The following is a 27,232-nucleotide window of genomic DNA, read 5'->3' on the forward strand; positions in this document are numbered from 1 at the left end:
TCCGGGTGACCCCAATGTACAGGCAAGTTTCCTAAGGAAACCAGTGCCCTAAGGATGTGGGAAAAGATACAGTGATTTGCTGCACATGAAGCTAGTACCAAGACATCTCGTCTATTTTTTTTTCAAGAGGGTTTTTTTTGTTTTTTGGTTTTTTTTGCCTTCTGCCTTCTGAGGCTCCCCTTCCCCCCCACCAACCTTGCTGCAACCTTAAAAGCTTAAATATCAAAAGTTTAAGAACTAACAGGGGCACCTGGATGGTTCCATCGATTAAGTGTCCAACTTCGGCTCAGGTCATAATCTCATGGGTTTGTGGGTTCGAGCCTCGCATTGGGCTCTTGGCTGACAGCACGGAGCCTGCTTTGGATCCTCTGTGTGTCTCTCTCTCTGCCCCTCCCCTTCCCCCACACATACTCTCTCTCAAAAACAAATAAACATTAAAAAGAAAAAAAATGAATACGGCCTAACAGCCCCACTGTGGTTTATCGTACTTCACTCCTCTGAAGACCATCTCCCAGTTCATACATTTCCAAACCAAATGAAGTACCCCATCCCCCATATACCTGGCTCCCCCGTTACTTGAGTTACAGACGAATGATATCTGCTGGCCCTCTAAAGAAAATACTGGTTTCTTTTCTTCATGATAACAGTGTTGGGAGTTAAGTAAGCATTTATATCTTTTAATTCAGGGGGCTCTAAAGGGAAGCCATGAGAGAGGAGAGAAAAAGGGGAAAAAAGGTGAGAAAGAGCTCTAACTTATAATGGAGTTAGTGCTTTTCTGCCACCTACTGGACTCTTTAGGATGTGCTATGCAAAATTACAGAACAAGGTGGAATCTACTTATTTTTATTTACAAAAACCTTGGGAGCACCGCCAATTTCACACCATGTACATAGACATGGATGTTTTGCAAGTGACCTTTCAGAAGGCTAAATATTCCCTACAGCATGTTTTTTTACCTCTGTTTAATTCTTTTTTTTTTTTAAGGTTATTTATTTTGAGAGAGTGAGCACGAGTGGGAGAGGGGCAGAGGAAGAGAGAGAGAGAATCCCAAACAGGTTCCACGCTCAGCGCAGAGCCCAAGGCAGGGCTCCATCCCACGACCCTGGCACCATGATCTGAGCCGAAATCGAGTCAGACACTGAACCCACTAAGCCACCCAGTCTCCCCACCCTCTGTTTAATTCTTATGAACACCTCTACTTTTTGTTTCTTAAAAACCCCAAATCTAGTTTATCAAGGATTGTGCCTAAGTATATATAGTATAATTAAAAGGCCATATAATCTCCCCAACCTTTCAATATTGGAGTACCTCCCGGCTCAGTGATGGAATCACTTCTGTTTTTATGTATTCATTCATCAATGAATAGATATTTATCTCATTGAGTCCTATGGCTTTAAATGCTACCTACATGTAAGTTTATATCCAATAATTTTATCTCCAGGTCAGACTTTTCCTTGAATCTCAAATTCAGAGATCCTACTGTCTACTCAACATTGCTTCTTGGGTGTCTAATAGACATCTCGGTCCTGATGTGCCTAAATCTTTGCTCACACTTCCAGTGTACCCTTCTTCCTGCATACCCCTCCCCCAGACACATACTCGTACCTCCTCCAGCAGTCTTTCCATGTCAATAAATGGCAATTCTATTCTTCCAGTAGTTTGACCAGAGTCCTTGGCGTCATTCTTGATTCTTTTCCTTTAGCCACACCCCCCATTAAATCCATCAGGAAATCCTCTTGGATATTTGTGGAATCCTCGTATGACCACTCCACCCTGGTCTAAGCCATCATCTCTCGCCTAGATTGTGGCCGTGGCCTTCTATCTGTCCCCCTACAGTCTATACTCAAGAAGGCAGCCAGAGTTGTAGAATCAGATCATGTCACTCTGCTTAAAATCCACAAGGGGTTTGGGGTCCCTGGGTGGCTCGGTCGGTTAAGCGGCCGACTTCAGCTCAGGTCATGATCTCACAGTCCCAGAGTTCAAGCCCCGCATTGGGCTCTGTGCTGACAGCTCCGAGCCTGGAACCTGTTTCAGATTCTGTGTGTGTGTGTCTCTCTCTGTGCGCCCCACCCCCCTCACGTTCTGTCCCTCTCCATCTCTCAAAAATAAATAAAATAAAAAAAAAAAAAAAAGAGCATTAAAAAAGAATCTGCAAGGGGTTCATATGGCACCTGTGGGAAGGCGCAGTGGGGGACGGAGGAAGCCCAAGTCCCTGCAATAGCCTGCAAGGCTGTCCATCTGGCTCTCGATACTTCTCTGATCTCATTTCGTGCCGACCGCCGCTCACCACGCTCAACACACTGGCCTTCACGTTATGGTTCCCTGACCACAGACTCTCCCCCTACAAGGACCCTGTAGCTGTGGTTCCCAGGACTAGTCCTTCCTCCCACAGACTTTGAACTCTTCTCTCTCAAGGCACCTTCCTGTCCCCTTCACCACCACCACCACTCAACATGCTACTAGTTTTTCTCCTGAGCACTTACACCTTGCACAAACTCTGATTTTGCCTGTCTCCCGCCTCCTTCCCTCCCCTGCCTGTCCTCTGGCCAGAGTGGGAGGGGCTTTACCTGTGTGTTTCCCGCTGTGCCTCCTGCCCCTACACTACCTGAGACAAGGCTGACACTCAGTATTTGCTTAATAAATGAACCATACGTTTAGATCATTTTAATGGGTGAGGGAAGGTATTATGTAATAGATTGGAAAACTAAGGAGAGAACAGGCTTGTAGTTGTCTCTATTTCTGATGCTAAAATGGCTGCCTTTTGTTTCACATTTTTCTCACTACATTTGCACATTATTCATTTCATTTTCATCAACTCCTTCACTGACACACGGCATTGGAATCCGTACCAGCAAAATCACACACGAGTTCTACATCTTGGCATTGAGCTTCAGAAAGATATCGCACCTAAAATTTCCTACATTTCTTTCAGTTTTCGTTTATGAAAACAGGTTTTCAAATGAACCAGATTAAAAGGCAACAAAGCAGCAGCACCGGGAATTACACACACACACACACACACACACACACACACACACACACACACACCCAGCTAACTGGGCCACTGTGGGTGCTCCCAGCTTCCGCCTTCCCCTCCCCCACGAGGTGCTCTGAAGGTCAAGCAGGGATGGAGCATCCAAAGCCCCCCCCCCTGCAGGCAGCAGTCTTCTCTACCAACTTCTCCACGCTGGTTCACCTGAGGAAACTGGCCAGGGAGCGGGCAGGGTTGAGTGAGGAATTATGTGGACTGAGGAGAGATGTGAAATATGAATAAATGAACGCACGCATTTGCAGACCTCTGCTCCCCAGGGGAACTGCTGTCAGAACATTACCTGGCAGGATTATTAGATCTTTATTTTCAGTATTAAACCGCATGCATGCACCCAGTCACTGTGGACAAGAGTGACATCACTGGGGCACCTGGGTGGCTCAGTAGGTTAAGCGCCGCACTCTTGATTTCAGCTCAGGTCATAATCTCAGAGTCGTGAGATCGAGCCCCGCGTTTGGCTCTGCTCTGCCCTGAGCCTGAGTGTGGAGCCTGCTTGGGATTCTCTCTCTTCCTCCCTCTCTGCCCCTTCCCTGCTTGCGCTCTCTCGCTCTAAATAAATAAAGAAGAAAAAAAGAGGAACATCACTGACGTGCCCCTGCCATCAAGGCATTTCTCAACTTTTTCTACATCGTGGCAGGTGATGGTGGGAATTCTCTGAAATTCCCAGGTGACCAGCCTGGGAGCTCCGGCCACCTTAGGCCCTGCCCAGCTGGCCCTAGAAGCCTGAGACCAGTAGCTTGAGGCAAACTACTATGAAGCTCTAGGGAATAAAACTCAAGCCACTGGTGAACATTTTCTCCGGGGCGGGTGGCGGGGGGGGTGGGGGGGGGGGCACTCTGATTGACACTATGAACTTACACCCACCTCAAGCACAGCAAAGGCATTGGATACACTGAACTGCATTGACGCAGTATCGGTGGCCTTATATTGTATAAGTGGGTTTTCGTTCTACAGTTCAGAGTAGGCTCCCCTTGTTTGAGTCCCTTTAGTTTGCTACTAAACTGTTTTTTAAAATAAAAATGTAAATGCTGAGCAAATTACTCAAGTATCACAAGTCCGTCAACACAAAATTACGGTAACCCACGTGACATTGCCAAGTTTATTTTCACGCACATGTTAAAAGAGGTAGGAAATGTGTGATTTTGTAAAGCACACCCTGGAAAACGAGGCACCATTTCTGAATGGGGTTGTATTTCTCAGTACATTTATACAGTACTGGAAACCCACGTCAACTTTCCAAAGGACAGCTTTCTACAGAGCACAGCGCAGCCACAACGGGCTCTCCAGCCGAGTCTACCACAGTCCACAACTGCATGGTGCTGGACTGTGCTGAGGAAGGGAGACACAGGCCAACTCCGATCCCACTTTGCCATTCAGTGGCGCTAAGTACCAAGAAACAGAAATAAAAGCCAAACAGACTGAGCAGCGTTGAATATTTAATGAACTCATGTAGCGTAAAACAACACAAATGTGTGTCATTTTAAAACTTTACTGTGAAGAATTAGGGTTTTTGCATTGTATTAATGGTAACTGGTTTAATAAGTAAAAATGTTTATCGAAAAACAAAATCCCAATGAAATTATAAGTAAAATTACTTTTATTTTCATAAATAAAAAGGTAACGCATTATACAAACAACACTTTTGTTGGCGGTCATTATCCAGTTTAAACGAAGGACGAAAGTATACGCAACACTTAACACAAAGTTACACCCTCTACAACCTTCATGCAGCTGCTTGACGTGTCAACTTCCCAAATTTCCAACGTCACTTCAAAGAAGATATATAATGGGGTATTTTAGTCACAAAGTGTCACTTTTGCTCAGTCAACACAATATTTCTTACTTGCTCATGTCGAAGTTGCCAATTATTGATTTAAAGTAATACCAGTATTTCCTGCATTTTACAAAAGCACTGAACATATGACATGTTTTCATTCCATATATGGTAGTATAACCCCCAAGTGTCAATGTGAAAATTTAGCAACTAGGTTAATGAGTACTAGAGTACCCAAGATAAATAGGTCCTACGAGGCCGAGAAGAACAAGCTGGCACAAGTTTAAAGTTTTGCCCATAAATGGCAAACAGCAACCAGACGAGTGATTTTGTAGTGTCATGTAATATACAGTGAAATTTCATTAAAGTATGTTTCTGTAGACAGCAAAATAAAGTTAAAAGTCCAGTTATTACTCCACTTATTCTAGAAACTGCAGTTTCAAATATTAAATGGTATAGAGTAGTTATTAGCATTTCCGTATATTAAAAAAAACTCTGATTCTTTGTAGTTTTCAAGAGTGAAAACTACAACTTAAGTAATTCTTTGCACACAATACTGATTCAGACAGGAATAATCTCTTTATTCTTCACCATGAAATGTTTATTCCTATTTTAACACCTTATGCAGATTTCACTTATCTGTCACAGGGCTACCACGTGGAGTCAATGGTTCACCTACATAAGTGTTGAGCAGAGTGCCGGGCACGTAGTAAGCTCTCAATATACACTATTTCTATTAAGCGAACCAATCTGTCATTTGTAATAGGAAAATTAGCTAACGCCCCGGAAGAATAATCAAACAAGATAATACTACAGACGTGTGACTTTTGTTAAAGCAGCATGCATCCGCTATTTCCCAAGTGTGTGTACACGCTAAACTGTTTCAAATATTACAAGCTGATTTTAAGTTCATACTATATGTTTGCTCTTGTTTTTGCTATGGCCTTTGGCCTAAAGCAGTACGATTCTGATAGGATGTGTAAATTAGAAGACCATATAGAAATAACGCACACTGAAATCAGTAACGAAGGCATCTTACCGTAACGTCTGTGACCAACAAGTAGAGCTAGCAGTGTCATTCAGGACAACCTATCTCGCTTAGGTTTGATGTTTTTTCTTTACATCGTGAAATACCTGACTTCTGCAAAAACGTTTCATTGTGTTCTCTCACACGGGAACATGAAGAGCTGTCACAAAGTTCTGTCCTCGAAGTAAAAAACCCATTAGAAAAAGTACTTGTAAAAATCACTGCAGGTTTATTGAAGCTGAAATAAAGTGCAGGGCTACCAGAACAGAAGTTCTTAAATGGTCTCAAAATACCTATAAACACTGATTTTTTGGAACAAATTATAGCTTCTTGCAAATGGAAGGGATCTGAAGAGAACACAAGTCTGTGTGACAACATAATGGTAAGAGGAAGAAAACTGTTAAAAACCAACTCCTGTCATTCTTCTGGTATCAGGTAAGAGGAAGGAAAATAAAACTTTTTGTGTGTGAAGACAGAAAAACATACCTGATGCCACGTGTTTCTGGCCTAGATTAACCTGAAACTTACTACAACCCAGACTTTGAAGAAAAAAAAGCCCAGCCCCCAAATACGCCCTTGAGGGGCACAGTAAAATCTTTTACATGTTGTCCTGATTAAAAAGGGTTTGGAAACAAAGCATGAAACATCTCTACTCTATTAAAAATCAAGAACAAATAAACTGAAGGCAGATTCCCTCCGAATGTACTAAATCATTCTACGGGCTTCAGAGAAAACCTTTTAAGAAATACGGACTGAAGTCCCAGGGTTTATCTTATCTACTATAGAGAAATTCGTAGTGCACATTTTATCAGTGTATTTTAGGAGATGGAACATCCCGTGTCCTTCTGAGGTCTGGTATCTGGTTCTCTGACAGGCTTCACTGCTTCTTCTGCTTTGGGTTTGGTCTAGGGAGAAAAACACAGTTTTAAGTACATAATAAACTAAGATTTGGAAAACAAACACTAGATCTTTTCCACCTTAGATTTTTCATTTTTATTTATCTTTACTTTTAATTTTTTTTATGTTTATTTTATTTTTGAGAGAGAGAGACAGAGACAGAGCGTGAGCGGGGGAGGGGGAGACACAGAATCCAAGGCAGGCTCCAGGCTCTGAGCCAGCAGTACAGAGTCCGACACGGGGCTCGAACTCACGAACCGTGAGATCCTGACCCGAGCCACAGTCGGACGCTTGACTGACTGAGCCACCCAGGCGCCCCCACCTTAGGCTTTTTAAAGATGTTGTATTAAATTACCCAACGCTGAAATTAACAAAGCTTTTCCAAATGCTACATATCAATTCAATTTAAGAAGTAATCAGAAAGCAACGCTTCAGTGAAGATGAAAACCTAGGCAGGCAAACATCAAGCTAATGGTGCTTGCACTCTTTCTGAGGACAGAGAAACTGAGTGATGAGTCTATGCATGTGGAACTCGTAAGTGTGAAAATATCTCAGGACAGGAACAGGCTACTTCTTATCGCATTATTTTAGAGGCTGACCAGGATAAAAAGACAGTCATTTTAAGTACTAATGGTTTCAGAATGGGTAGGAAATTATATAAAAACCCAATGTCAAGGAAGGAGCTATGGCTGCAAATTAATTCCCATTCCCTATTTTTCACAGACCCCTCCTCTTCGGGCAGTCAGACCATAAATTTCCCACTTAATCTCATCTTTGATTTAGTACGCCAACATGTACTTAGATATAAATGAATAAAAGCAGCCTTATTTTACCCCTGGATGATTTCATGGAACGTTGAAATAAGGTCAAATCTTCAAATGACCTGCAGCAGCTAAATCAAAAAGAGTATATTGCTATAGCAATATAAACATGGATAAACCATCCATCCTTAGACTTCTTCTCCCACACTGTTCCTAAAGGAGGCTCTGATAAGTTGTAAAAAGGCAAGATAATGTGTTGAAAACAGCCTCAATTATGTAAGAAATCAGAAGATAATTAAGGCCTAGAGATGGAATCTCTGACACAATTCAACAACACACATCACACCAACACTGCAGTTAGCTAACTTAACATTTAGACAAAGATACATATGTGTATATATCTAGATCTACTTAAGTAGAGAAAAATAACAAAATGCTAACTCTGAATTCTCTTTTTAAACCTCTGTGAACAAACGGAAAAAAGCCAGTCTCGTACACTGTCATCCTTGGGTCTTTTGGTGAGATCAAACGAGGCCAGCGTTTCCGGTGTCCATTGTGCACTTGTCGGAGGGAATTCAAAAGGTACAGGCTCTACGAGACCGTAATTTGCTTTGAGTTCCAGCTGTGGGGCTTCTGTTGGAATTTTTTGAAAGTAACTGCAAAAAGCAATTTAAACAGCAATTCATTCATTCATTAACTACTTGAGCGGCTATTGTGTTCAAGGCCCTGTGCGAGAAAGAGACCATTTAATGATAGGACAGAGAAGATTCTCCTGCCTCATGCGGCGTGCATGAGTAGATGAGACAGTCAGGAAACCTGTCCCCTACAATGCAACGTAACAGAAGCTCTGACGGACATCGCATGCCGTGAGAACATGCTGTCGGGGGAAGAGGGCGGTTCAGGAATGCTTTCCAAAACGGGTGAGGCAAGTTATACTAGGCATATTTGACGAAGTAAAAGGGCTCGGTATGACCAGGTGCGGCAATGTTAAGGGGCAGACTGTAAAGAGAAAAAACAGGGACAAAACAGATTCTACCCATCTACATAGATGGTCATCTGCAGTTTGAACAATGCTGACCTCACAGTGGAAAACTGCTTGACAGGACTAGGCAGGATGGACAGAAAACCCATTTCCCTGCTTTACAGGTGGCTGTGAGCAGGGCGGGATGCCCACGTGAGAGCAGCAGAGAAGCTCCATATAGAGAAGCTCCATATAACTCGCAGGGAAGAAACACCAGGGAAACGAAGAAGAGAAAACTGAGACACTGTAAGTGAGCTCTTTGTTAATAACCTATGATAAAATTGTAACATCTGCTTTTATATGTATCAGAAGCAGGATATTGTAACATCTGCTTTTATATGTATCAGAAGCAGGATGAAGTGAGGCCCAACAGGAGGGAACTTTACCACCAATTTAAAGAGAAAATTCGAGTTGAGTGCAATGTGACACAAAGTGGGGCAGAGACTAACTGGGAGGCTGTGACAACAGTATTGCTATTTAAACGCTGTGACTGTAGATACACACACTAGCATTCGTACTGCCAAAACACCAAGCTGTACTCACATGAACCCATTCTCTCTCTGACACTTCTCTAGGGTGTTCGTCACAAGATTTCCGAGCTTCCGAAAGAACAAGTGTCCTGAGGGTCTGACCGTTGGCCCAGGTCCCTTGGTTTCTCCATATTCTTTGCACAGTACTTCTGCCTTTGCATAAACTGCAGGTGAAAGGGATATAAAATCATCTGCTTATTGTTTATACTAAGGAAGCTATAAGTCAGAGATGATAGCAACTTTTCTGCTCCTTACCTAGTGTGACAGCGATACCAGTAATAGAGTAAGGGAAGGGGGCTGTTTTCTACATGTTTTCTGGTTTTTGAAACGTTGTTTCTCTCTCTCCAGTTCCTCACTTGCGTTCCCATCCTCTTTCATGAACTCAGCCAAAATCTCTTTTAACTGCCTATTTCTTTCATGATAAAACTTCTGTGTTTAAGAAGGGCGTTAATATTCTGGCAGCAATACTTACATTTTTCTGCTTCTTGGAGAGACCGGATTGCTTCGCCACATTTATCACTAGCCAACAAAGTCTGACCATGATAACAGTAAGCCTGATAAAGAAACAAATTCTTATTCATTCTCTCCCCAAACGATGCCTTCTGCTATCATTGTTTTATAAATGCATCAGATGAAGTGGACCTTCGTCCACTGTTTGAATATCAATGCCATCCCTTACATTTCTTTACTTGAATAAGCTTCCCCCAATCTCTGCTAGTATAAAACAAGTGGGATTATGTCACGCTTTGAACCAAACTAACCTTCTAACCATGGGGTGAGAGGAAAAAGGATTTTCTTTTAACATATGTATATTTTTATTTTGGAGAGAGAACGTGAGTGGGGGAGAGGAGCAGAGGGATAGAAAGAGAATTCCAATCCCAAGCAGGCTCCATGCTCAGCGTGGAGCCCAACGCGGGGCTCGATTCAAGGATCCTGGGCTGGGATCATGACCTGAGCCAAAATCAAGAGCTGGATGCTTAACCAACTGAGCCACCCAGACGCCCCGCAAAATTTAGTGTTTGTGCTTTTTTCTTTTTTTAAGATTTATTTATTTATTTAAAAAAAAAAAAAATTTTTTTTTTAACGTTTATTTATTTTTGAGACAGAGAGAGACAGAGCATGAACGGGGGAGGGTCAGAGAGAGAGGGAGACACAGAATCGGAAGCAGGCTCCAGGCTCTGAGCTGTCCGCAGAGAGCCTGACGCGGGGCTCGAACTCACGGGCTGCGAGATCATGCCCTGAGCCAAAGTCGGACACTCAACCGACTGAGCCACCCAGGCGCCCCAAGATTTATTTATTTTTGAGTGAGAGCGCAAGCAGGGAAGGGACAGAGAAAGAGGGGGACAGGAGACCTGAAGTGGGCTCTTCCATGACAGCAGCGAGCCCAAGGCGCGGCTAGAACTCACGAACCACAAGGTCATGACCTGAGCCAACATCAGACTCTCAACCAACTGAGCCACCTGGGAGCCCCAAAAGTACTTTTCAATAATGAAATTGGTTTTTAAGATTTGGGCACTGCAGATAAAGGAGGGAAATTACTGTGCTAATGCAGAGGGACAGGGAGGGAGGATTCTAAGGTTAATAATAACTAAACAGGTTTCAAGAGAAAGGTTATTAGCCTGAAAAAGAACATGCTCACTCTAAATGTCTGTATCAAACCCAAGCATTGCACATGGTCCAACGCTGTATGCCGGAAAACAGATCCCAAGGTAGAAGAAATAAAAGTATCTACCCGGGTCTGAAAAAGGTGTTTGATTATCTCTCACATGATATTCTAACCAACAAACAAGTAAGTTTGTTTGGTGGGTGGAAGAAACTGGTAAGTAACTTCTAAAAGAGTGCTTATTAAGGTTTCTTCACAGACTGAGGGGATATGTCATGTGGTATGCCTTAAGATCAGGATCAGTAAATACCTTCTTCAATGTATAAGATGAAAGGAGAGAATTCTCATTAAGTATACAGAAGGTTCCAGCTTAAAAGTGGGTTTGAGGGGCACCTGGGTGCTTCAGTTGGTTAAGCGTCCAATTCTTGGTCTCAGCTCAGGGCAAGATCTCATGGTTTGGCTTGGTGCTGACACATGGAGCCTGCTTGGGGTTCTCTCTCCCTCTCTCTCTGCCCCTCCCCCACTTATTTTCTCCCTCTCTCTCTCAAGATAAAAAAGTAAACTTTATAAATATAGACATAAATATATTTATATATTAATTTTATATTTACATAAACACACATAAATATATAAATAAAATAAATAAACTTTAAAAAGAAGTGGGTTTTAGGGGGCCTGCCTTAGTTGGTTAAGCATTCAACTTTGGTTCAGGTCATGATCTTGCAGTTTGTGAGTTCGAGCCCCGTGTTAGGCTCTGCTGACAGCTCGGAGCCTGGAGCCTGCTTCCGATTCTGTCTCCCTCTCTTTCTGCCCCACCCCTGCTCACACTCTCTCTCTCTCAAAAATAAATAAAAATTAAAGAAATAATAATAAATAATAATAAAAAGTGGGTTTGAATCAAATAGTAATTCCATCACTATAACCCAGTGCTACAATTCTCCGTCGTCTCTTTCTACCCACCTCAGCTCACAAGAGTTGCACTGGCTGTCGGTAAACATTGGACAGCTTTCCATTATTTATGCAATGCTAATTTACAAAATGACAGACCTAGCAAGCACGGGGCTAGAAAGACAGTAAATTGACACTGGTTTTCAGGTTATCAGTACTTACATAAGCCGTGTAGAAACACATTTTCAAGTGAAGATATTTTCTCCATTTAGCAGAGTATGCAGGCTCCAAACTGGATAAAGCATGATCTAAAGTTACATTTTAAAAAGCAAAATATAATTTCACCCCGATTCACTAGAAGATTTTTAGTTCATGTGTTCAGATGCTAAAAGCAGAATGCCATTCAAGTCTAAAACTCAAGCATTTACATATTTTCTAAAAAAAACTTTGCTTTAAAGTGATTTTCCCGTAACTACACTTTAACTACATAATAAGACTGTTTGAATACCCTGTCACCTCCTTTGATAGGTAATGCAACTTAGGCTTAAAATAATGATAAAAATAGAACTTTAAGAAAAATATAAATTACACTGTTACACTTTTTCCTTTCGTTATATAATATAGCAAACTGCATAGTGTGGTAACCCCAGTCAGCAGCAGACACGCTCCTTCCTGGTCCATCGCCCCAGGCTGAACCTTCCCTAACACGCACATTCACATCCTGCCAACTTCTCTCTCATCCATTTGTCCTCTGCTCCCTACTTCTCTGTTTTGTCAAAGCTTCTGTCCCTTCCTCCACAGACTACGATCCCTTCTTCCTTAACACTAAGTGGAGTCAGCCTTCACCTCACAAGCCCATTTCTCATCCTGCAATTATAGGGATCTTTTTTTTTTTAATTTTTTTTTTTTAACGTTTTTATTTATTTTTGAGACAGAGAGAGACAGAGCATGAACAGGGGAGGAGCAGAGAGACAGGGAGACACAGAATCTGAAACAGGCTCCAGGCTCTGAGCTGTCAGCACAGAGCCCGACGCGGGGCTTGAACTCATGGACCGTGAGATCATGGCCTGAGCCGAAGTCGGACGCTTAACCGACCAAGCCACCCAGGCGCCCCTCTTTTTTTTTTTTAAACATTTTGTTTATTTTTGAAAGAGTACAAGTGGGGGAGGGGCAGAGACAGGGGGACAGAGAATCCAATACGGGCTCTGTGCTGAGAGCAGTGAGCCTGATGTGGGGCTTGAACTCAGGAACTGTGAGATCATGACCTGAGCTGAAGTTGGAGGCTCAACCAACTGTGTCACCCAGGTGCCCCTATAGAGCTTTTCTAAATTCAAATCCAATCAAAACAGATTTGCTTTATACCTTTTCACAGGTCCCCATGATCTACCAAATAAAAGCCAAACTTCTAAGGCTACAAACCAATTCATGATCTCACACGTGCAAACTTTCCTAACTTTTTCTCCTATCACTCATCCTGTGCCTCAGCTAAGAGCATCTGTTTAAAGGTCCCAGAATGTGCCAAATTCTTTCTTATCTCTGTACATACTATATAGAATGTTCTACTTTTCCCATATGCTGAAGCTTCCTAGCAAACTCAAAACTTCTATTTATATTTCAAAATAAGGCCCAAACACCACCTTCTCATAGAAAGCCTCCTCTAGCATGCCTGGATCCTTGAGGTTTTCATTTCACTGCTGTAGTCACATCTTATCTTATGCTATTATAATGTGGTTACAGGTTTGTTTCCTTCCCTAGATGTGACTCTGTCTATACACTGATCTTTGTATAGCTAGCAACTAGAGTAGTAACCACCCCATAAACAAAAATAAATGCATGTTTCCTGAATAAGTGAATGAAAAGAATAACAGGCTACTGAGAAGACCTGAGTTCTAGTCCTAACTTCCCAGCCTGCTAACAGTTAAATTATAGGTTAGTTATATTAATTCTCTGGAGTTTGGTTTCATGACAACCATAAGGTTATTATAAAGACCCCAAAAAACTTCAAAACTAAAACACCTGTGTAATTATTACATATAACTGGTTAAGAACTGTAACACTGGCTTCTCCATTAACAGTTATGCAGCATATTAACCGTGAACAGCTCTCATTCTTTTGACCAAGATTAATAAAATAATGTAGACATTATTCCAGTTTTACAAATGAAGAAATAACCTAGAGAATCTTTTTGTTTTGCTTATTCCCTATTAAACCATGAGCTTAATCTGAACATCTAAAGACTAAAAATACAACAAGAGAATTATAAACTCACCAGCTTTTTGATAGAAGTTGGCCGTTTCATACGCCAGTGCAGCAATTAGGCCAGGCGCGTGTTTCAGTTCAATTGCTCGAGCGATTGTTACTGTCACCAAAGCACAGCAAAGTGAACGCATAATTAAGTTCACTTGCATTCATACTAAGTTAACTGTAATGGCAAAAGCCATCCCAACAATCTATTTGGCATTTTAACACAATTTGTCAAGAATTTTAACATGAAAAGTAAGTTACAGAAAGTGCAAACAGAAACAGAAAACACTAATAAGCTTGCTGGTTCTGACACTATTTCTTTAAATCACTAGCTAATTACTAGATCACAAAAAACTACTACTACAAAGTAGCATGTCAGAGGAAAACGAATCCCTCCAGGGCACTGGAATTTGAAAGAAAAACAAAAACCCTACAAAGTTTCTTTGTTGCTTTTACAAGTCTTCATTTATTTCCTGACACTGAAAGGTGAAGAAAGGCAAGGCAAACAGTGGAAGAGAAAAAGAAATGAGCAAGGGAGATCAGGAAAAGAGGAGCTACATAATTCATCTGTTGCTGTCAGAAATGGCATGAAATTAAAATCCTTCTTAAAAGATCCATTAAACTGCAAGGCCTTTTCCTATAAACCATGCATGAAGGCAAATGCTGACAGTGAAATTATTCCTCACTAGAAATTTCTCAAGATGTGAAACTCAAATTCAGCTAATTCTGATTAAAAAGAAAGAATTAGATGCCAGTAGAGATTTCTTCAAAAAAAAAAAAAAAAAAAGCAAAATCTTACAATATTTAGGATACCTTCTTGAGCTTCTGCCTGACACTGGACAACATAAGCTTCCAGGAGCCGTGCCTCTAAATCCCTCCCCTTCTCTACAGGTGTAATGAGCTTTGGGATATGACTTTCCTGAGAGAGAAAGAGAAACAAAAATAAAGAAGCCAAGTTTTATTTTAACCCAATTGTTACAGATAAACAAAATGGAAGTTATTAGACATTCAATTTGGGGATTTATCAGAAACTCAGGGGTATCTGGCTGGCAGCAGTAGAGCATGCAATCCCTGATCTCGGGGTTATGAGTTCAAGCGCCACAGTGTTTAAAATAAAAGTCTTGAAGGGGGGAAAAAAAAAAAAAAAGAAAAATTCCGGACAGCAAAATTGTGTAAAGAGGAGCGATATTAAGCTTATAGAGAATAAAAGCTCCTGTATACCAAAACTTAGAGCTTCTCATAAACTTCTGCAAACTTTGGGCCAAAATACATAGCTTAGATATGCAGGTCGTATTTTCATCTTAGAAAATGTTTAACTGAAACAGTAACCAAAGTTCTCTTTTGCATGATGGCTAGAATTATTCACTCATTAATAATAGCAGAGTCTAAAGAAGTCTATAATTTAATAGATAACTCAGGATCACAGGTTTTTAATTACTGTAAAGACATTTTTTTTTTAATGTTTGTTTATTTTGAGAGCATGAGCTGGGGGGAGGGGGGATGGAGAGGGGGGAGAGAGATGGGGGAGGGAGAGGGAGGGAGGGAGGGGGGCAGGGAGAGAGAGAGAGAGAGAGAGAGAGAGAGAGAATGAATCCCAAGCAAGCTCTGCACTGTGTAGACGCAATGCTCAATCTCACAACCAAGAGAGAAATCAACATCTGGGTGCTTAACCAACTGAGCCACCCAGGCGCCCCCTGCATCCTATTTTATCATTAGAGAGCCCATCATTGGCCTCTGGAAGGCGTTCAGTAAATATCAGTTTAATTAGAATGAAGTGGGGGTAATCCTGATTACTAAATACATTAGTCTTTTCTCTAATTTCCATCACAGCTCCAGGCAATTTAATATAATGAGTGCAGGCTGACTGCCCTTCAACATTTTCACTGAGATACAGAGAATACACTCAGAAGTTCAGTTTTGCAGGACCATGACTATCCCGGCAACTGCTGCACCCAGATGGTAAGAACCATCATGTGTGTACTTTGTTTTCTCCTGTCTTTTCCAAAGACACAGGTGATTACAGCTTGAGTTTTCCAATCGTAAAAGTCACTGATAGGGTGTGTGACTAGCTCAGTCAAAAGAACATGTGACTCTAGCAAGAGAGAGCACAAGCGAGGGAGACAGAGAGAAAGAAAGCAGCTCATGCAGGCTCCATGACCAATGCAAAGCTCGATGCAGGGCTCAATCCCAGTACACGGTGATCACAACCTGAACCAAAATCAAGAGTCAGACACTCCACCAACTGAACCACCCAGATGCCCTGAGCATGTGACTCTTGATCTTGCGGTCCTGAGTTCAAGCCCCACGTTGGGTACTGAGATTACTTAAACAAAAACTTTAAAAAATAAAAATAAAAAACAAAATTCACTGATGACTCTCTGAAATGAAGACATGTGAGATTCTGTAACTGGCTGCACTCATCAACAAAGTACTTAACATAAGAAAAACAGGACATACAGTAGATTCTTTTTACATAGTGAAATAATTCTTTCCTCCGGCCCCCAAAGGAAGAAAATTTAATCAAGAATTAAAGCATGAGGAATACATTTTACTGTCATATTACTTTACCTTTAAATGTTTAAAAATCCCCGCTGCAATTTTTAGGCTTCGATGGACTTCTTTTGCTTCATCTTCGGTTATGCTTAAAGACAGTGATTACATCAGTTAGAGGATGAATCCTGTTTCTTGTATTAAAACCAACGACTAGTGAATTAATCATAAAACCAAATTAGTCATTTGTTTCTCACCACTAGTCTCCCTTTTAAAAAATCTGATTTGACAATTAAAAAAGGAACAAATGCACATGAAAAATATCCAGAGAAGATACTACAAATTAAAAAAAAGAAAGACTCTATCTATAGGTCTAGTTTTTCCTTCCAGATAATGTTCTGTGCATTAAACAAGTTCAAAATATTCTACACTTGGTGCATGCACACACTTAAAAAAACGCACACACACAATATTCACTATTCTGCTCATTTTAATCATCTAAATTACTTTAGACATAATTTTACGACAGCACGTACAATTCAACTTTATTTTTTAAGATTTTATTTTTAAGTAATGTCTACACCCAACATGGGATTCTAATGCACAGCCCTGAGATCAAGAGTCACGTGCTCTACTAAGCCAACCACGCGCCCTGACAATTCAACTTTATTTTGAAATAGCTGCATATTATACACATGTTCACATGTACCACAGCTCATAGTTGCCAGTTTCATATTGCTGACATCCACTTCTATTATAAAAACTGCATCTTATTTCATGTCACAATTCTTTAATCCTTCAAAACATTTTTCACATACTTATCTTTGTATTTCTTTTTCTAGGAGCTGCCTGTTCATGTCTTCACTTATTTTCAATTGATTTGTTGATCTTTTCCTTTCCTCTTTATTTTCCGTTACAAAAACAATTTGTCACATGCATTACGATTTTTTTGACCATCTGTCATTTGTTTTTAACTTTATTTATGGTACTTTTATGCAGTCCAATATTCAATTTTTTCCTTTTCTTGGTATAGGGTTTCATTTAGATAAGACCTCTGACAAGATTAATTTTTCTTTCCAACACTGGGCTCCATAATTCTGACACTTAAAACACTAACATTATGAGGCAACCTTGCAGTGAACAGAAGTGGTACTTTTTATCAGTAGCTTAGACTTTTTAATAATGAAACTCCATATACTTGAAAAAATAACACATATGCATATAACCCTCCCCTTTAGACTTACTTTTCTTTTCCAGCCAGTCTTGAAGCATATTTGGTATACCATAAAGCTACATTAAATCCCATGGATATTAATTCAAAAACAGCATCCTGCTGGGCACTAGAATTATAAACATGTTCATTAACTTCTGTCAATTACTGACACATCTCTATATGAAGCCTATTGTACGTTGAACTCAAAATTATAAAAACTATATGCTAATTGGAAAAATGAAGAAAACAGTCCTTATGATTAATGACTAAAAACAATAGCCCACTATGTACTTCATGATAGTAAACATGTGAATAGTAGGTTCTCAAAGGTTACTGTACACAGAGTAGTTTTAAAAATATAAATTTGGGGGACTTAACTCCAGAGAATCAGAAAGTCTGAGAGGGGCCCAGAATCTACACTTTCAGTAAGTAACCAGTTGACTCTGGAGTGGGTGGTTCTTATACCACATTTTTTAAAAAATGGAATTCAGAGGAGACACTGCTTCAGGCTAGAATGATTCAAGAAGGTTTCATGGTATAGACAGTCTCTGAATTGTGCCTTGAAAGATGGTGGGAAGGGAAGCAGAAGGACATCCCAGGTGAGGGAATGATGCTATTAAAGGCACAAGAAGGATCAACATTTTTCTGAGAGCAGTGACCCACCTAGCATGATGGAGCACATGGTTTGTAAAAAGAAATCAAGGAGGTCAAAAAGCCAAACAGAAGTGAAACTGGTAAAGACACTGAATGCCAAGCCTATCAGTACATGCACCACAAAGAAAAAGGTCTTAAAAACAAGCATATTCCTTCAGATTCTATTACTAAATATGACACAAAGAAGATGACAAGGGCTTACTAAAGCAAATAAGGTAACGCCAATTTTTTAAATCACTATTGTTCTGAAAAGACCCTGGAAATTCTTCATCTGTCTCAAATGATGAAAACAGAAGCAATACCCTTATTTTATACACATAATACTAACATATAGAAAAATGAGCCAAAAAGAAACTAGAATTGTGATTCCACTTTGTTATTTTCTATTTAACTGTTGCCACCATCATTAAAGGAACAGAGAAAGGGAAGTTTTTTAGATTAAAAAAAAGGGGGAGTGTTATAAAACATTAGTCATTCAAAAATAACTTGTGATATCCTGTTTAACGTAACATACAAAATATTGACACTTTTTTTTTAATGGAATGTTTCACAAATTCGTGTGTCATCCTTGAGCAAGGGCCATGCTGATCTCTGTACTGTTCCAATTTCAGTATATGTGCTGAAGTGAGCACTAAACAAAATTTATAATTTTTCTTTTTTTTAAAGTAAGCTCTAGGCCCAACGTGGGGCTTGAATTCATGACCCCAAGATCAAGAGTTGCACGCTCTACCAAATGAGCCAGCCAGCTCCCCCGCTCCATGAACAAACTCTTAAAACCGTTTTACCCCACTGAAAAAAAATTTAATGCACAGTTTAAAACCTTATTCTTTTCAGCATTCAGAACATTCAAATGAATTACATCTGGCGATCTAGTAGGCATATCTAATTTATTAGTTTACCTTTAAATAATAAGAGAGGTGCACCTGGGTGGCTCAGTTGCTTAAGCATCCAACTCTTGATTTTGGCTCAGGTCATGATCTGATGTGAAGAAGCAGGCATTCACACAGTACAAGACCTGACACAGCGCCTGAGTCCACACTCCTGCCACTGCCATGGCTGCCCTGGGCCCCTCAGCAATCTCCATTTCCTTCCCTTCTGCCTTTATACAGTTTTCTACAGCAAACTGAGATCAAGATAATATGGCCACTTAAACAACACAATGGTGCTAAAAAAAAAAAAAAAAAAAAGTTCAATAAAAAATTAGCACCATTATGATCTGGTTCCTGTTATAAATAGATCTGTTCTGATTAGTTTCAAGAGTGTGATGAGAAAGTTTTGAGAGGAAATTTTTTAAAAGAGAAGAAACAGTGAAGAAAAATTAGGAAAAAAATAAAACTATGACTCAAAAGGGTATGGAGCTGGGGTAGAACCCGGGACAAATAGAAAGAGATTGACCAAAGGTATCTGAAGTACCCATCAGAAAAGAAAACTAGATAAAAATCAAAATTCTGCTCTGCTTAAAGGTAGGCAAAAGATTTGGATTCCAAATTCCCAAACCATTCTTTGCATATTATTAATACAGCTAAGACTGTTGAATTCTGGGTAATATTCGTATGGATTGTCTCACAGATTTGATCCAGGAGAAATAATTTAGATTTTTACTTAATTGAGTATATTAAGAGTTCAGGTCAAACGTTTTTAACCAGCTTCCCGATAGGAGAAAATGCTGATCAGATCTATGTTCTATTTCTTCAGATACAGAGGCAATGGGTTAACCACTGGCCAAATAGTTACAAAAATGGCTTCCATTTAGTACTGTCCGCACTACCTACCTTGGAACCTGTCCTTGTAATGTATCAGTCCACTTGAAATTTTGAATATATCGTAACTTGCTTTCTTGGGTAGATTCATCCAAGGAATTTATGAAACCTATAAAAAGGTACAGCCTTTTAGTTTTAGAAGGAATATCAGGTATTCTGTTTAGAAACTTTTTTCAGATAATGACTTTTCCAGATACCTGTAGAAAAGACCTTGCCACCCCTCCCTTTTTAGATCTCACATCTCCTTCTAAGGTAACATAATATGAAATATGTACACATTTACTTTTCAAAACATTAGAAAGACCAATACTGCCCTTACATTCTCATGTTTCTGAAACCCAAATATACCAAAGAATACAGACTAGAAGACTAGACTATTCAGATTTGTAAAGTCTAAGAATTAAATGTGAACTTCCGCATAGTTGTTTTTCAAAAACTTTGAAGTTCCTATAAATAACTAACCTTGTAAAAGTGAAAAATAGGAATCTGCTGCGTTCTTCATCATTTCTGGATTACAGCTCAAATCAGTGAAGAGTTCAAGCAGTCGTGCTCTGGATGATCTCAAGTCACTTATGAGAGACAGAAAGAGTAAATTAAGTCATGAATTATGATGAATCTATGTTAAAGTGGATTAAAAGTTTCAATGGTAAAAGCTTTAAAATACCACACACACACCCACCCTACTCTAAGGTATGACTAAGAGTACACAGGAATGAATTTAATTAGTACTAACACTGGGGGTAAGTGAAATTTCTGGTAACAATTGTTTTAAAAGTTGTACTAAAATAAACTCAGTCCAATCCAAGGGGCAAGTCATGTATACAATTATGTAATAAAAATATACATTTTATATTTTAAAAAACATCAAAAGGGGCGCCTGGGTGGCTCAGTCGGGTGAGCGTCCGACTTCGGCTCAGGTCATGATCTCGCGGTCTGTGAGTTCGAGCCCCGCGTCGGGCTCTGTGCTGACGGCTCAGAGCCTGGAGCCTGCTTCGGATTCTGTGTCTCCCTCTCTCTCTGACCCTCCCCTGCTCATGCTCTGTCTCTCTCTCTCTGTCAAAAATAAATAAAACATTAAAAAACATCAAAAAACACCGCCTGGGTGGCTCAGTTGGTTAAGCATCCGACTTCAGCTCAGGTCACGATCTTGTGGTTCTTGAGTTCAAGCCTCCTATCAGGCTCTGTGATGACAGCTCGGAGCCTGGAGCCTGGAGCCTGCTTCAGATTGTGTCTCCCTCTCTGCCCCTTCCTGCTCTCCCTCTGTCTCTCTCAAAAATAAATAAACGTTAAAAAAAAATTTAAAAACATCAAATAAACACAGGCATTTAAGATGGGAGAAAGGAATCAAGAATTAGTAAATTAAATAGACCAGTTCACAATGCAAGTTTTTTGAAAAATAGAAATTTAACAATGTTTACGCAATTCTAGTATCTCCTTACTTTTCAAAACTAGACATGATCTCAATATACTTTATTAAGTAGGAAACCCTGTTTTTATTTCTTTTAAAGGACGATTTCTTTAAAAGTTTATTTATTTAACTTTGGGCAGGGGGAGTGGGGGGAGCAGAGAGAGGGAGAAAGAGAACCCTAAGCAAGCTTCACACTCAGCATGGCATCCAATGCAGGGCTTGATCTCACAACTGCAAGATCATGACCTGAGCTGGTATCAGAAGCCACCCAGGCGCCCCAAGTAGGAAACTCTACTTTTGAATTGCATTCTAGGGGCACCTGGGTGGTTCAGTAGGTTAAGCGCCCAACTCTTGGTTTCGGCTCAGGTCATGATCTCTCACAGTTCATGGGTTCAAGCTCCACGCCATTTCCTTCTTGAAATCTCTTTTCCCTTTATTCTACTAACACAAAATATTCCAGGATTTCCTCTTATCTCTAGAAGTGCCTTCTACTTTTTTTTTTTTTACATGTCCCCCCGCCCTCCCCCTTTTTTTTAAAGTGCTTATTTATTTTGAAAGAGACAGCCCAAGTGGGGAAGGGGCAGAGAAAGCGGGAGAGAGAATCCCAGGCAGATTCTGCACAGCCAGCGCAGAGCCCAACACGGGGCTCGAACCCACAAAACCCTGAACTGAAACCAAGAGTAGGAAGCTTAACCTAGACTGAGCCACCCATGCGCCCCGGACATGTCCCCTTTCTATTCCCACCTTCAACAATGTTTAGTCTTTGGCTTTTTGCTTTTCTCTCTGAGGTCTTAACTTTGTATCCAATTGGAGATCTACATCCACCAGATGCAGCTTGGTCAGGTTCCAGTTCCACATCTAATTTCAGAAGGTAACTTGCTTAGTGAGGGTTCAGAAATCGTATTAAAGGGACAATGACTGAAGACATTTGTATATAAATGACTAATGAAAGACTACACTTAAATTGTAAGCACTGAGGGACTAGGGACTGTATGTCCAGAACTTAAAAGGTGCCTAGGATAAAGCACGTACTCAAGGTTCTTTGTTGAGTGAAAGAATACTAACATTTAAAATATTTTAAGATTTACAAGAGGTGTGATGTAGCAGTGATGTTTAGAGGACAGTGCAGACTTGATCTTAAATGGTCTAGATGGAATGTTTACTCTTTGGTATCAGCTCCATGAAGGCTTATTCCAAGAAAGCATATACCAACAACTATATACAACTAACGAGAGATGGGATGGTCTACCTTACTAATGTGTCACTGTTGAGTTATTTAACTAGAAGCTAGGCAGGAGTAATTCCCAGACTAGGGGGGAAAAAAGAATTCTTAAGGCCTAGACTCAAATAGTTTGCTAGCTATTTCCAAGCAGGCACTCAATCATCATTTGCAACCCAGCTGAGTAAAGTTACGTTCACTTTAAAATTATAGAATTTCAGAAAAATGTACCTTATAAACATCTAATTTAGGCTGTTCATTTTACAGATGAATAATTAGACCCAAAGAAGTTAAGAGACTCATGCTACAGGTAAAACAGGTAAGCTGGGACCAGCCTCTGGGAGTCTAGGATCAGGGGTTGGCAAACTACAGCCTCTAACTTGTTTCTGTACTGCCCACCACTTGTGTTTGCAAAAATCAACAAAGAATATGCAACAGGGGAGCCTGGCTGGCTCAGTTGGTAGAGTATGCGATTCTTGATCTCGGGGTCATGAGTTCGAGCCCCACGTTGGGTGGAGAGGTTACTTAAGAAAAAAAATAAAAAACAGAAAGATTTTAAAAAGAATATGCAACAGCAGCTATATATGACCCCACAAAACCTAAAATGTTTACTATTTAGCTCTTGACAGAAAAAGTTTGATGACCTCTGATCTAGACTAATAAGCCAGTTTTCCCACCTTGTGCTCTAATTACTTTCCAGAAAAAGCAGCAACACTCTCAACTTTCCATTACTGGTGCCATCAAGGTCTTGATCGTCTAGGTTCTGTGTTTCATACAGACAGAATCCTTTTCAACTTCCCAGAGCAAATCAGATACCTGGCCAGTTTACTCCTCCTTTGAAGTATCTTTTGCATCTCTTTCTTTTGTTCCAAACTGCTCTACTCACTATCCCTAGAATAAAAGTGTTCCTGACAGAAATGCTTTTCTCTTGTCCCTTCTCACAATCTAAATCAAGTATCAGCAAACCTTTTCTATAATGTTTTGTGGGTCATAAAGTCTCTGCTGATATTACCACTCTGCTGTTATAGAGGAAAGCAGCCAAATGCAGCCAGAATAATATGTAAATAAATGGGGTGAGGGGACATGGCTCTGTTCCAATAAAACTTTATTTATAAAACAGGCAGTGGGACAAACCTACAGGACAGTTTGCCAACCCATGAACTGGCATATGATTTATTTAAACCCCAACTCAAGCCCTTTCTCCTATATGAACACCCTAAAGCCCATTCTAGGTCATCAGGATCTCTCCCTGATCAGAACTCCATGAATCTACTATCTGGCTAATTAACCAGATAGCTAATTAATCTACTACTGGCTAATTAACATCTATATATATTAACATCAACTTTGTGGAGTCTCTTGTACTTCTGTAACATGTAGCTTAACTCCTTCATTGTGATTGGTTTAGCCTCTCTGGGATTCACTGATCTAAAATTACGGACCACAGCTTAGATGACTGCCAAAGTTTAAATAATCTGTGATTTAAGTCTTCACACATTGTTTATAAGTTTAGAAGTCGTCTAAAGACAGGGACAATGTATTACATATTTCTGTATTGCCCGTTCAATACAGAACCTAAAAAAGTACCTTGTATCCAAAAGTGGCTCAATCAGTAGTTATTGAGATTAACTAAAACTAACCTGCATATTTTTGAAGCAGGAGGGCCAGCAGCTACACCATAGTAGTTAAAAGCGACAGGAGCTGTGGCTTTTAATGGGTTCCTATGAAACCAATGTGTCATTTTCTCCAGATGTTTCCTATAAACAAAAAAGGAAGTGTATAAAAATTAAACATAAAACATTTAATAACGTAAACAGTATAAAAATAATTAAAGGTTTACTAAAAACATATGCATATATTTTTAAAGTATATATATATATGAAGCATATGCATATATAAATAAAATGCTTTATTGACATGAGTGAATCTTGTTGTAATGTCTATTTATTGTACTCTATATTTTAGAGAGAGAGACTGCATGCAAGTGGGGGTAGTGGGAGAGAATCTTAAGCAGGCTTCAGGCTTAGCATGGAGCCCAATGCGGGGCTCGACCCCCCGACCCTGGGATCCTGAGCCAAAATCGAGAGTGGGACACTCAATCAACTGAGCCACCCAGGCGCCCCCTATTTATTGTAGTCTATGTTCAGATCAGGCCTGTAAAAACTTAGCACTTGGAAATTTGTCCACAGTTAATGGCCAATGTTAAATATACTGGAGCAGTAATGTTTAAATTTTAATGTGCTTTATAAAAGTCACCTTAGCATGGGGAGAAGGTGGGTCTTGTTAAAATGTTGATTCTAATTCAACAGTCTAGGGTAGGACCTGAGATGCCAATGCTACTGGTCCCCAGACCACCCTTTTGAATAGCAAAGTACTGGAATGTGGTTGGATAGATGCAAGTAAGGAGGTCACAGGACGAGACTGTAATTTACAAAACAGGTATAAATAATGACCTTTATTTTTATTTAGACTGCTAAGGTTAAAGTAAATAGGTTTTAAATGAACTATTTCCAACACAGTACTGCTTATGCCAATTAATTAGTTACAGCACATGTCTCTATGATAAATACCCTTTCCGTGAAATAGCTAATAAGCATCTGTATTTTCATTAAAAAAGAAAACCCACAATACTTGATCAATAACTTCCATTCTATAAAACCCAAAATATTTGAAAAACTACCTAAGTAAAATGCCAACTTAAAAAAATGAGGTTCCAGGGCACCTGGGTGGCTCAGCCGGTTAAGCATCTGACATCAGCTTAGGGAATAAACTCGTTGTTCATGGGTTGGAGCCCTGCATCGGGCTCTGTGCTGATGGCTCAGAGCCTGGAGCCTGCTTCAGATTCTGTGTTTCCCTCTCACTCTCTGCACCTCCCCCACTCATGCTCTGTCTTGCTCTCAAAAATAAAATAAAACATTAAAAAAAATTAAGTTCCACTCCTTTTTGGTAAAAAAAAACAAAAACAAAAACAAAAAAACAAGAACAAACAAAAAACAGCACGTCAGTGGCCTAAAAGTCCTTGGGTAGATAATGCAAATACAGAAGGCCTAACTGAACACTTAAATGTGGCGATTAGATTACCGGAACCAACAGACAAGAAATTCTGATAAGGTGTAATTAACTGCAAGACACTATACAATGTTGTTGGTTGACTTTTCTTACTAGGGAAAAATTTCCGTGGGCTGAACAGTATATGAAATACCTCCTTGAGCACCTCCCTTAAAATATTTACCTATTCACGACAAAACCAGATATTCAGTGCATTGTATGCTCAATGAAAAACTGAGCAAGTTCCCTTGCTCAAAACATTTAACGAGCTCCTTTAAAAATGTATATAAAACCCTCTAAACAATAGCCCCGTATACCAACTTTACAAGTAAATGAATACAGCATGTACGTGCATGTAAATCAAGCTTTCTGGAGGCAAAGGCACACAATACACTTGATTTTGTGACAGCAAATTGGCTAATACTCTTTTCAGGCGGCCTTCCACTGCCTGGATGAAAATGTCTGCAGTTCTGTGTATCTTTACTTCAGGAACGAAGAGGGTAAGTACTGTATTCTCGGCCCGGCCCCATCTTGCCCCTTTGGAGACCTGCCATTCCTGTTTTCAGGAACTCGGAGGGTGGATAGCACAGGGACACGCCCACCCGCAGGTGCAAGGGTACTCTCAGAGCCACCAGCAAAACGGCCGGTTAGACGCTGCCACCGCCACCGCCTTGGGTCACTGAAAGGAGACCCCCACTCGCGAGGCCCGGGCCCCCAGAGGAACCTACCTGAGCACCGCCCCCGAGCTCGGAGCGCCCACTTCCTGTTTACCACCCAGCCTCTTCCTCCCCAGCCCGTCCCGTAGAGGCTTGCGGCGACCTTGCGCAGGCGCCAACCCTCGGAGTCCCTCATCGGAACAGGCATTTTTGTGGAAAGCCGATGCTCTCCACCCGGGACAGGCGGGCGGACCACAGCGGAACAAGCGCCCATTTAGTGTGTAAGGTCCTCGGTTGCCAGTGGAGACGCGGGCAAAGGGATTCGGCGATACTGTCGAATACGAATACGATTTATTCGCAGAGCCAACATTCATTTTCTCCCTTTCAGTTGTTTCAAGGCAGTAGAAGACTTTTTTAGATCCCTATCCGGGAGTCTATGGAGACTGCAAAACGCGTGTAAAGGGCGGGGAGGTGACCCTATCGCTTGGGACTCCAGGTTAACGCCAGGGGTAGGGGTATTTCTGGGAAACGCCCATTCTCATGACAAACTTACTGGATTCGTCGGGAGTCTGTGCAGCAGTCCTCCTGATGGAAGAAAGGCAATGTCCGAGTCCGAAAACGAGACAGAGGGAGGCGGGGAGCTGAGGCTGCCGAACCAGGCCTGCGCAGAGCCGGAGTCACGTGGCCCGGGCCGCCATGACAGCTACCGAGGCGGCAGTGCTCGCCGCTTAGGGGCGGAGGCGCCGCGTGTCGCGGCCCCCTCAGAACTCTCCGTTCCTCAGCCCCGTCCTAGCTGCTCTTCCCCACTCTTTCTTCATGAGTTGCAGTTCTCTTCTCCCTAGAGGAAGAGAGGAGGCGGCCGGGCCTCGAAACCCGAGGAAGAAGGCCGCAATAGCGATGGCGGCCCTCGGGGGAGCGGGGCGGCCTCAACCTAACGCGGGGCGGGGCCTCGGGGGCGGCGCCTCGGCGGGGCGGCCGCTCCGGAGCCGC

The 27,232-nt window shown here is 41.0% G+C and overlaps 1 protein-coding gene and 1 pseudogene across 2 annotated transcripts; both read right to left on the bottom strand.

Annotated features, from left to right (window-relative positions):
* Positions 1 to 4,628: 4,628 nt before the first annotated feature.
* Positions 4,629 to 27,163, bottom strand: BROX (BRO1 domain and CAAX motif containing). Of its 2 annotated transcripts, none has more exons than XM_019465696.2 (13): positions 26,796 to 27,163; positions 24,179 to 24,295; positions 20,374 to 20,480; positions 19,924 to 20,020; positions 17,529 to 17,624; positions 16,363 to 16,435; positions 14,608 to 14,713; positions 13,820 to 13,909; positions 11,773 to 11,858; positions 9,532 to 9,613; positions 9,073 to 9,223; positions 8,005 to 8,164; positions 4,629 to 6,755 (listed from the first exon to the last, which is right to left on the bottom strand). In XM_019465696.2, exons 2-13 carry the CDS (start codon positions 24,277 to 24,279, stop codon positions 6,669 to 6,671), a joined length of 1,236 nt encoding a protein of 411 aa, XP_019321241.1. In that variant the 5' UTR covers positions 24,280 to 24,295; positions 26,796 to 27,163; the 3' UTR covers positions 4,629 to 6,668. The 2 variants fall into 2 exon arrangements, with proteins under 2 accessions (XP_019321241.1, XP_019321242.1); XM_019465697.2 differs by lacking the exon at positions 26,796 to 27,163 and adding an exon at positions 26,315 to 26,421.
* LOC128778970 (U6 spliceosomal RNA) lies at positions 18,683 to 18,783 on the bottom strand (annotated as a pseudogene).
* Positions 27,164 to 27,232: the final 69 nt, after the last annotated feature.

This window comes from Panthera pardus, unplaced genomic scaffold, assembly GCF_024362965.1.
Source record: "Panthera pardus isolate Hobbes unplaced genomic scaffold, ASM2436296v1 HiC_scaffold_21, whole genome shotgun sequence".
In the NCBI taxonomy this organism is placed as follows: Eukaryota; Metazoa; Chordata; class Mammalia; order Carnivora; family Felidae; genus Panthera; species Panthera pardus.

Bases quoted from the DNA above. Each gene is read 5' to 3' on its own strand.
- BROX (XM_019465696.2), bottom strand. From the start codon at position 24,279: ATGACACATTGGTTTCATAGGAACCCATTAAAAGCCACAGCTCCTGTC. The intron at 20,481-24,178 runs GTTAGTTTTAGT...GTCTCTCATAAG, and splicing joins CCTGCTTCAAAAATATGCAG to TGACTTGAGATCATCCAGAG. The intron at 6,756-8,004 runs GTACGAGACTGG...TTTTCTCCCTAG, and splicing joins AAAGACCCAAGGATGACAGT to ACCAAACCCAAAGCAGAAGA.